At 43.9% G+C, this 11763-nt stretch overlaps 1 protein-coding gene across 2 annotated transcripts; it reads right to left on the reverse strand.

Annotated features, from left to right (window-relative positions):
* Positions 1-1873: 1873 nt before the first annotated feature.
* OXGR1 (oxoglutarate receptor 1) lies at positions 1874-9201 on the reverse strand. Of its 2 annotated transcripts, none has more exons than XM_025441275.3 (2): positions 9108-9201; positions 1874-4249 (listed from the first exon to the last, which is right to left on the reverse strand). In XM_025441275.3, exon 2 carries the CDS (start codon positions 4175-4177, stop codon positions 3164-3166), a length of 1014 nt encoding a protein of 337 aa, XP_025297060.1. In that variant the 5' UTR covers positions 4178-4249; positions 9108-9201; the 3' UTR covers positions 1874-3163. The 2 variants fall into 2 exon arrangements, with proteins under 2 accessions (XP_025297060.1, XP_025297059.1); XM_025441274.3 differs by lacking the exon at positions 9108-9201 and adding an exon at positions 8802-8944.
* Between the last annotated feature and the right edge of the window lie 2562 nt (positions 9202-11763).

Consider the following 11763-nt stretch of genomic DNA (forward strand, 5'->3'; position numbering starts at 1 on the left):
TTGATCACTGGTGAAATTCTGAAGTCAGGGATACGTGGGGTCATTTTGCTACTTTCTCTATCTAATTCTTTGACCATTTATTTACTTACTATTTATTTATTATCTTTTAAAAGAGATTTTTTTTCTTCATGAGAGAGAGAGAGGCAGAGACATAGGCAGAGGGAGAAGCAGACTCCCTGCGGGGAGCCTAGTGTGAGACTCGATCCCAGGACCCTGGGATCACGACCTGAGCCGAAGGCAGATGCTCAACCACTGAACCACCAGGGCACCCCTCTTTGACCATTTAGTTTTCCATAATATCCAGTTAAAAACAAAGTGGAGGGCCTACTGTGTTTCTAAAATTTGGAACAGGGTTTTTTGGATTCCCTGCCTTCAAGTGAAGTGGGCCTAACTTGAATATGGCTTCCTTACGTGGGGAACAGTCTGAGCAGCTCCCACTCTGGCAGATAGTCCAGACTCTGCTCTTTTGTCCTCATACTTTCTTGGCCTACAAGTATGAGGCAAGGTCATCTGGGTCCCATTCTAGTCTCGAAAGTATCATCAATCTCTTTTTTTGGCTTCGGTTCCAAACACAATTAGCCCAGAACTCTTTACTTTGGAAAATAAAACTGACCCTTTGAATCCAATTTAGCTTGGATCTTTGTGATTATATTCTATCAGCAGAACCCTGGAGGGCAGACAGTCTTCTGCACCTGACCCATAACTGCAGGGAGCAGGTCAGATAAGAGAAGGACAATACAGTCAAATAAGGGAAGGTATTCTGAGGATAAAGGAAAATTATGCATGTTCTCAAACTAAGGTATTAGAAATGTTAATAAGTTGAGAAAGTGGGATTAAATGTCAGAGCAAGGTCCCTAAGAGAGCAGAATAAGGACCAAAGACAGAGTGGAAGAATTAGTATCAGAATGGGAAATGATAAAAAAAAAAAAAAAGAAGAAAGAAAGGGAAATGATTTATTGTTCTGTACATTGGTGGGAAGAAAGAAAAGGAAAAAAGATTCTATAGGGACAAGTTGAGATAGACCTAAGGGAACTGGAGGTAGCTTTTTTTCTGGCGGGCAAAATCTTTGAAATAAGGAAAGATAAAGACAGAGGGAGAGGAAAGGGTTTTGCATCCAGGGCTAGAATAACAATAGCTGTGGTATAGGGACGCCTGGGTGGGCTCAGGGCTCAGTGGTTTAGCATCTGCCTTTGCCTTAGTGTGTGATCCCAGGGTCTTGGGATCGAGTCCTGCATTGAACTCTCTGCAGGGAGCCTGCTTCTCCCTCTGTCTATGTCTCTGTCTCTCTCTGTGTGTCTCTCAGGAATAACTAAATAAGTAACCTTAAAAAAAAATAGCTGCGGTATAAAGGCTAACCTGGCCACACATTTGTGAGGGTCCCAGAGCTGGTCTGGGCATTTGGGAGACAGGAGAGGACAGCTACACAACCTCCAGGTTTCCAGTGGACCTCTGGAGGCTGCTCCATGCTGTGTGGCCAGCGTGTGTGAGCAAGTCAAGCCCTCCAGTCAAAGGGTTAGTTCCTCACGCTATAGAAAGGCACCAGAAGGTGGATGGTGGAGACAGTGTCATCATCCAGAAACGCCCATATGTGGAGCCATTGGTTTTCATCTTTCTTCCCCCTGCATGCCTGGCACAGGCTCCTAGAAATGTCCTCACTCAGGTCTAAGTCAGATTTAACGTTCTAGAAGCACCTGAAAGTCATAAAGCCTTCCTACGGTACTCCTTCTTCTGTTTGAACCATCTATTCCAGCCTTATTCTAAAACTGACTCTTAAATTTTTTTCTCTCCCTAAACACAGAGAACATAAGCTTCCTGTAAATATGATGGTGGTAAAGCTGCGTTTTCACAGAAAAATATTACCAGCTTATTCAGTGATTCTAAATTAGTTTATTAATTGGTTCAACACATTTACTAAGGTTTTAAATATCCAGACTAGGCATTTTCTCAAATATTTACACTTAGGGATAATTAAGCACACACATAACTCAAAAATAGCTCTAGCTGTTACAATAAATAGATAACATATTTTTAAGAGAGTTACAAAAAAGAAAGGTATCTAAAGAGAATTGGTGTTTCCTGGGATGGTTTTCCACAGAAATCAAAACAATGTTAGATTTTACTTATTACCCAATATGTACAGGATATTTAAAAGTACTTCTATTCCCCTAAAGAGGCCCCTCCTTTCTTTCCCAGGATGTGTTGATAATCACTAATACAACTTGGTAATTTTTCTCAGTTCAGTTACAACTTTTAAAATGGTCTACAGCAATAAAGACACAATACCCCCAAATATCTCATGGGTATGTCAGCCACCTGCATCAAGATCTTTGAATTGTCTCAAGTGTATTGTACTGGCAGGCTTGAATCTACAAAACTGATGAAAGCCTAGTGAGACACACAGTTTAATCATCTCAAAGCAAAGTTTTGAGGAAAAAAAGTCTTAAAGATATGAAATGAAAACAAACAGAATACTGGAAAAGAGACAAGTACTGCCCTGGATAGTCTAAGGGTTCAATACAGACAGGCCCAATATGAAAGAACAGGAAACCAAGGGTGAGAGGAGTGGATTTCTCCAGTCTTGGCATTAAGTTAACTGGGTCAAGTGTGTGAACTTTCAATTTTTATAAAAGTACTAAAACTAGTAGTTTTCTTTTTTGAAGATTTTATTTATTCATTTGAGAGAGACAGAAAGGAAGAGAGAGAGAGTACGAGTGGGGGGAGAGACAGAGGAAGAGAGAGCAGCAGACTCCTCCCTGAGCATAGAGTCCCATGCAGGGCTCAATCCCAGGACCCTGAGATCATGACCTGAACTGAAGGAAGAGGCTTAACGGACTGAGCCACCCACATGACCCAAAACTAGTAGTTTTATTTCTATATAGTAAGTTGGTGAGACTAGATGTTTTTCAAGATGTCCCTGAGTTCCGATAGTTTTGATTCTACATGTGAATCTTCTACTGATAAGCGCATGTCCCATTCTTACATTGACTCTAGGGAAGATCTCAATAAACAGGTTGCCAAGAACTCCTGGTAGCCCAGTCCTAGCTTTGGCACATAGTTACCTGGACATACAATATTTACTGAGAGTCACTGAGAGAGTTATTCTGGACTTCTTAGAAGTTAAAGTCTCAGCAGGCCTTCTTCATGGTTAACTAGCTGAAGTATGTCAAGGGTTGTTTGAGTAACTGATTTTTTTTGCTTGCTCTAGATCCCCACTTGCTTTACATCTCACCATCGAGCAGATGGCCTGCTGAAAATTGTCACTGACCACCACGTACAGTAGCAGGTTACCAAAGGTGTTCAGGGCAGCCAAGGGTCTAGAAACAATGTAAGCTTCGTGGATCTGATTCTCAACGGAGCAGCTGATTGAAAGCAGGCGAGATTCGATCCGGATGACCCTCAAGATGTGGAAGGGTAAAAAGCATATATAAAACACGAGGAGGAGCAGAATGGTTAGCCTTCTAGCTTTTTGCTTAAGGCAGCTGTGATTGTGAGGTCCTTGGGTTAGGGTGTAGATGATCATCGTATAGCAAAGTGTCACTATCACCAGGGGAAGGCAGAAAGTAGTTGCTGTCAAAATTAGATTGTACCATTTGATGGTGGTGAGGTCATCCGAACTAGTGAGGTCAAGGCAGGCAGATCTGTTGGTCCCGGTGGTGGATGTGATCAGGAAGGTCATGGGAATGACGGCCACCAGTGAAATGATCCACACCACAGCACAGGCCACCACGGCCCATCGAGTTTTGTGAATGGAAAAGCAGCTCATTGGGTGAATGATCACAAAGTACCGGAAGATGCTAAAGCAGGTTAGGAAGAGGATGCTGCTGTACAGGTTGAAATGGAAGCCGAAGCGGATAAACTTGCACATGAAATCCCCAAAGACCCAGTTTTCACCGCTGGCGTAGTAGTGAATCAGGAAAGGGAAGCTGGTCAGATACAGCAGGTCTGTGCAGGCCAGGTTCAGCATAATGACCGTGCTGCCTTTCCAGGGCCGCATTTTGAAAATGTAAGTGGAAATTGCTACTGCATTCCCTGGAAAGCCCACCAGGAAGATGATGCTATAAATAACAGGGAGGTAGTGCCTCTTGAGTGGGATTTTTTCATCAGTGCAATTTCCGAACGGTGCTGCATAATCGGAGAAGTCAGAAGCATTTGCAAAATTGTCTAGTGGCTCATTCATGGCTGTCTCCTTTCATCTTGCAGGAAAACAAGAGTTCGGTTTGGCAATTCAAATCGACTTTGAAATAACTCGCTGATAAAGGAAAATAGAAAACATTAATGATGGGGTAATGAAAACAATGATCTTCTTTTAAATGAAAATTGCTCTAAGATCCTAAATTTGCCACTTCTTTCTCTTTAATCTCAAAGAGACCCTGTGGAGAAGAGATTGAATTTCTAAGAAAACTATTGTGAGGCAAGACATCTAATAATAATATAAAAGTTAAATTACCACCAGAACTAAAATGAAGGATTGGAAAAAACAAATGCAAATAGATGTGGAAAACCATTTGGCAAGGTTGCTGTTTGGGGAAGCCATAGGGTGTCACCATTAGAGGCTTCACAACAAGACCCACAATTAATCGAGCGGGAGGCACTGCACCCATCGTGTTACCTCTAAACTTCACAAGATGCTGAGAAGTGTTTCTTATTATCTCTGTTTTACAGAAGAAACAAAGATTGAGGGAGGTTTTGCAACCTGTCCCTGGTAAGGCATCTAGTGGCACAGCTGGGGTTCGGACCTGTGTTTGTCTGATTTAGAAGCTCTCCTCTATTCCACCTAAGCTCACTGTGCCCTTTCCAACCAGATTCCCCCAAATGTGCGATGGAACAGGACATGGGAGGGCATGACAAGACAGGATACTGGCCATTTTTGAAATGTAGATCTCATGCCTTGCCCCACTGTATGTATGGTGGATTTCCTTTTCAAGTGTCGGCTCTTCCAACCTTTTTTACTAGCTAACATAATTTGTTCATGAGAGGGCATGTCTGTTTGCTGGGGGGAGGACGAGCAGCAGATTCACGCAGCGGTAAGAGCTTTGGGCTCTGTAGCCAGCCTGCCTGACCTCGATTCTCAGTTTCGCCGCTGAGAACTTGTGTGTCCCTAAGCACATGGCTGAGCCCTCCAGGGCTGGGAGCAGTGGGATTTGAACTTCTTTCTTCTTACTTATCAGTCTTTTCTAAAATTCTGTCAGTGAACTTCTGCGATGAGAAAAGCATGAAGATTATTTCAAAGAAGAATTACCGAAAATTAGCTTTTTATTTGGTTGTAAATAGATGTTGGTAAAATGCATCCACTTACACATTTATGGAGTGCCCACTGTGTATTAATTAGGCACTCTGCCAATTCCTAGAGATATAAAATGAATAACACACACAGATGTATAAGCCACTCTCACAGTCTACCGGGGGAGATGGACATGGACATAATTTTAATGAAATATAACCCTACCACATGGAGCTGTCTATATATATATATGCAAGAAAAACACATGGTAAGCACTCAATACATGTTGGGTAGTTGTTCATCACTAAGTCCTTTGATAGATGAATAGAACGAAGCCCCTGAGACCACAAGGAAGCGTGGGGATGGCTACCTGGTGAAGGGGGGAGGGCACTAAAGGAAGGTCATTAGGGAGGACTATTTAAGCTGAAGGTAGCAATAGGAAGGGAAAGACATTCTGGGCAAAGGGAATAGCATGTGCAAAGCCACTGAGATATATGAAGAGTTCAGAAGGCTCAGGGGAGCTCAAGTAGCTCGGCATGGCTGTTGTATTAGGGAGCAGCGGGAATGAAGCCCAGAAGAAAAAATAGCTGATAACGAAAATAATAGCGCCTCCTGTGTACAAGGCACTACTACTCTAAGTGTCCTAGGTATATAAATCCATTCAGTCCTCATGGTCACCTGGCAAGGTAGTTCTGTGATCACGCCCATTTTACAGAGGAAATAGAGGCAGTAAGAAGTGGTGACTTGCTCAAGGTCACCCTGCTGGTTGGGAGTGAACCAAGATACAGACTAGGGCAGTCTGTGTGCGGAGCTAGGCTGCCTCTCACAATGCAGAGGCAAGAATTGAGATAAGTGCTCTAAAATCACAAGGTCGAATTTGACTGTATCCCGGAAGGGCTAAGTAAATCAAACATCATAAATTGTGTGATGCTGGGCTAAACTGTCAATGATAATGGTACTCACCTCTTTGGGTTGAGAGAGGTTAAGTGAGTAAATATATTAATGTACATTAAGTGTTTTGAAGGATGCTTGGCACATACTGTTATATCATTGTCTGCCATCATCATTACTATTACCTGGTGCCAAAATCTATAATTTCAAGCTTTCCCTCAGTGTAGTAAAGAAATATATTTCAGACTGGCCCAGCTTCACTAATCTGAAACCGGTAGGAGCCTCCCCTGTTTCTTGGCCTTGAATTCACTCTTCCAGTTCCCACTCAGGATGCAGATGAGGATGTCTTTAAACATTTATGATTTTATTCCATATGGATTGGGGAAAGACTAGCCTAGGGATATGAAACACGCCACCGGGCAGCCGTTAGGATCCTCCAGGGAAGAGGCCAGTGCTCGCTGGGACTGTGTATTACAGATGTAAAACAAACATTTCCCTCCTTGTCAAGTTAATTTGCTCTCCCTGGACACAATATTCCTAGCACTATGACCTACACAGTACTGGAGGTGATAGGAGTCAGGCACTGCTGACCAGCAGGGGTGCTCTGAGCCCAGGAAACTGCAGCAGACAGCTTTTTCCTTGGCCAGGTTCTTTAAATGGGCTCATGTGCAAGTATTTAAACCTGAAAGAAAGAGGTCATGGTCAGAGAGTCTCTGAGGCAGCACTTCCAGAAATCACTTCTTAGTAAGTCCTGGTTCAAGCTCACGCTGCTTGTCTGTCAACTCTCTGAAAGCAGAAACATGGAATCACCTGGAAGCCCAAGGGCTGACACGGAGAAAGTGCTCAATATATATTTACTGGAAAAAAGAACAATGAGTGACATCAGCAAAATTTTATCTTGAGCTGAAGGATTAATGAAGTGGCAAATATTATTTTTTTAAAGTTTGCTTCTTTAACCACTTTTTAAATAAGAAGCACAATTATAATTTCTGTCACAGCCCAATAAGCCCCTGGTCATGTGATGGGGCCATTTTAAATAACAATCACATCAGGAAAAGACAGGTTGTTTTCAAAACAACCACCTCATTGTTTTGAAAAACAACAGTTCGATTTAATGAAGACAGAATGACCAATTGTAAGGGAGGAGAGGTTGACTAAGAAATGTAACCCCTCTTCCATAAACCTCAGCAAAAGAGTGGTTTGAGTTTACAAAATAAGGGTCAAGTTTGGAACAGTGGACAAAACTGTTCAGGATGTGAGCAAAGTAGAATGAGGCAGGTTCCAGGGTCCTGTGCAATTCCCGGCCACCACCCAGGGCACCACATGTAAACAAAAGAATCATTTACATTCAAAGGACATTGAAGAATAATGTGATGTGTTCCCTACTTTTTGCTACAACAGTGGATCTCAATCAGAGAGAGGTTACAGACCACCTAGAATTACGGACTCTATACATGAAAAATAATGATCCATTACGTTTCAACGTAACCGGGTATGTGTTTGAACTAAATAACACACAAGCAAAAGCAAACACCACAGATTTGGCATATTTTATAAAGAAAAAAAACATATCATTTTGGCTCTAATTTTTTTTTCTCTGAGATTGGGAAGAGACTGTGATCGCTTGAGGTTAGTTGCAGGACATCAGTGTTTTGGACACACACAGCTTGAGGACCGCTACCCTAAATGCCAACTTGCCCGTGACCCTCAGAGATGGGGATATCAGGCTTCAGCACATATGGAAGACAGGACCAGAAATAATATCTACTCAAGTGGCAGCACAGACTACTTTATGTCACAGCACACTTGCCCGTGAGGTGGGAACAGTGGGATTAATGGTGAAATGTGATTTTTCTAGGGTTATCTGTTAATTTTGCCGTAAGCTCCTAATGCAACTTCCCCGACCCCACCCCGTCAGAGTTCCTTTACCTCCCAACACACACCCTAGGTTTTTCTGGTGCTATTTCAAGGCTGAGTTAACATTCTTTCCTCTTCTCAAGCTGCCAGTAAACCAGGGACATATAAACTTGAAACACGGCACCTCTCACATTCCTTCAGAGGCCTTGGAAACTGCAGCTGGGGTTGCATTTGGTTATCAAGAAGAGCCGCAGAGAGACATTTCATTCACGAAGATTCATCTTCCTTTCCTGCTCTACATATCTGTAAACTAATTTGATTTCATAATAGTGAAAAACAGACCAACCCTTAACCCAGGCAAATGTGAGAGGTACATGAATGCTGTCCTCCCAGAATTTGAAGGAATCCCTCTCCCTAACCCTTCCCTCAGCCCCAGCTCTCAAATAAGAACAGGCCACTCAGTTACCCTAAAGACGGTCAGTACTTGTGGTGTTGATGGGGCCCAAAGCTCTGATTTTAGCTATTTGATCTTTAAATAAAATCTACGGAAGCTCTCCTGGGAAAACTACATGTAGGGACACACAGAAATTTCACAAAGAATTTGGAGGTTTAGGGATAGTACTTAACTTGATCATTAAATCCAAGGCACAATAAAGCAAAGCAAAGCCTAGAGGGGAGGGGCTGTTCCTTTACTGGTCGGGGAGGGAGACTGTGGGGCAGTGTCTTTTTATGGACTTGGCTAACACCAGGAAGATGCAGTAAGAGCTAGGGAAGCATCCAGAAGCCACAATCAACCAGGTCAGAGGTGAACTCTCTGCCCCAAAGCACCTACCAAGGAAGGACACCCATGCTTGGTCCTGGAAAAGGCACAACATGGGATTGACAGGCGGGAACTTCTTGGGATGCACCTCGGGCCCTCCTGGCCTTTCGTCGTCCCTGCGGGGCCGCGGGGTCCTCCTGCTGCCTCCCGGAGGGGGCGTCGGCCCCTCCCCGCCGCCCGCCTGTGCCCCCTGGCCGGCCGCAGAGACGTGCCCAGGGCTGCGGTCCCCAGGCTCGGGGCGCCCCGCGGCCTCCGGGATCAGCGCAGGCGCCCGCCCCCGGCCCCCTCCGCCCGCGGGCAGCTCGGGTCTCCGCTCACCTGCACCCGGTGCGCGGCCGCCTGTGCCCCGCGCGGCCGTCGGAGCGCGGCTGCGCCCTGGGGAACCCGCGGAGCGAGGCCGCCCCGCCCCGCCCCGCCCCTCCCACCCCACCCACCCCACCCCTGCGAGCCGGGCGGCAGGTGCGCGCTCTGGGTCCCGCCCGGGCAGACCGCCCACCGCAGGCTCCCTCGGGGACCGGGGGCGGCCGCTGGCACTCCCGGGGATCCCTGGACATCCTCCACGCCGCTGGGCGCGAGACTGCGCCAGGGGAGGGGGTATCTGCAGAGCCGGGCTCTCGCCCCAGGAGGGCTGGGGTCCTCTTGTCTGGCTCCAGAGCAATCACCACCGTGGCCGGCTGGCCCACAGCTCACGGCCTCTTATCTAGCTTGGAATGGAAGCAACTCCAATCTGACCCTCTAAATGAAAGACTTCCACTGAAGTGTCTTTGCACCGTATCCAATTACAGGCCTGTCCTCCACCGCTCTGCAAAGTCGTTTAAAAATAGTTTGGAGCTGTGAGAAGAGCATTGTCTGGATCCCCAGATCTAGGTCGAAGCCCTCTTGCCATAGGACTTGGGAACAGCCTCGTCCCTTCTCTGAAACTTAGCCACTTCATCCAAGATAACAGGGCTCTGAGCCATTGGACTCTAGGTCCCCTCCAGCATTAAAGACCAGTTTCCTGTATTGCCTAACGGAGATGAGTGGAGAAAGTGCCTTCTACACTCTGCCACGGATGAGCATAGAATGCCCATTTGCAATTCCATGTTGGTGGGCAGTAAAACAACCAGCCCATTCTGTGGGCACGCAAGCCTGGTGAAGCAAGAATGGTAAACCAGGCATCCCAGAGCCCAAGGAGAAGACTCCCCGCTAGCTGATGGTTGGGACAGCACTATAGTAGCCTTTTAAATTTTATGCTTATCGTTATTATTGAGTCGCAGCCTTTCCAGGGAAATACTTTGCATTAGGATAAAAATTATTCTCCAGTTTTGCTGTTTTTAATCACTTTCTCAATTCCTCATTTGGAACTATTTGACCCTGTTTTATGCCAATCCACACATTTCATTCATCAGACATTTGCTGCTTGATTATTCTGTATCAGGTATTGAGGAGAAAAGGAATAAGACATGATCTCTGCCTTCTAGAAACTCATGTACACACACACACATACACACACACACACACACAAACCAGTCAATTTAAAAAGTGATTAGTGTTGACACTGGTAAATAAGGGTGCTAGAAGGTGCATAATCCAAGTATAAGAGAAAGAGAGGTCAGGAAAAGCTTCCAAGACATTGGAATATTTTTCTATGATGAGTGGATTTCCAGGTAAAGAGGAAATGGCTGAAAGAAATTATTTAAGAACAAGTGTTAGGTGCTATAATCTTAAATGTGCAAGGGACATTTAAAAATATCCAGTTCTGGGAATATAAAATGGTGCAGCCACTATAAAAAAAAAACAGTATAATGGTTCCTCAAAAAATTAAAAATAGAATTACCATGTGTCCAGCAATTCTATTTCTGGGTGAATACCCAAAGAATTGAAAGTAGAGAGTCAGGGAGATATTTGTACATCTATGTTCATAACAATATTATTCACAATAACCGAAATGTGGAAGCAACACACATGTGGTATGTACAGATAATGGAATATTATTCTGCTTTAGAAAGGAAGGAACCTTCTGATTCAGTCTATGACATGGATAAATCTTGAGAATATGATAATAAGTGAAAAAAAAAAGCCAGTCACAGAGGACAAATACCATATTTGTTCTGCTTGTATGAGATACCTAGAGTAGTCAAATTCATGGAGACAGAATAGAGCCACCATTTATCAGAAAACAATGAGTTATAATCTGACACTCTAAATTGGCTCTATCAACAAGATGATTATTATGAGTGAACTGCCTTTTCTTTTATTGTTTACCTGTAAATATAACTTCTTACTACAATTCAAAATTCCCACCTACAAAGTAGTCATTTGCAGGGAAAAAATACTAACCAATATAGATCTTAATCATTCTCTAATCAAAAAATATATAATTTACATATCTTTAAAACAATTTGAATAAGAAAATGATATCACTAATTTAGACTATGCTTAAGCTTCAAACTTAGGTCCATTTAGCAGCTTAAGTCAAAGACCTACAGGGTGAAATTAAACTTCCATTTAAAATTGGTCTTTTGCCCAGATTCAGAAGTGCACTTTCTTCTTTTAAAGAAACATTCAATAGAACAGGTTTCCAGCACTTACATTCACAGCTATGTGAGCAACACAGGTGCCACTTGCAATGTGCTGCAATTGCTCCTTCAAACCAGAGGATGGGACTTATCTTCAAGAAAATCTGGATTCTCAGAATTTCTCTAGTTAAGAAGCGCTGACACCTTAAAGCCTCCTGCTCCAAAAAGCTCTGCAGAATTCTGCAGAGAAGGTAGATTCAAGTAGCATTCTCTGAAGAGCCATTGATTATTGAGTAGTGGGTTGGCAGGAGAAAGGAGTAACACATTAGCACTAGCCTTAGCTCTTACTCAGTTGGGTGAGAAAGGGACACATGGTTGGTGCCAATACAGACCATTCCATTTCTTTCTCCCCTGGTTATCCTGACCCAAATGTCAAATGATCATGTTTCCAGCCAGTGTTTAAACTATGGCTGCTG

The sequence above is a fragment of the Canis lupus genome, chromosome 22, assembly GCF_003254725.2.
Source record: "Canis lupus dingo isolate Sandy chromosome 22, ASM325472v2, whole genome shotgun sequence".
NCBI lineage: Eukaryota > Metazoa > Chordata > Mammalia > Carnivora > Canidae > Canis > Canis lupus.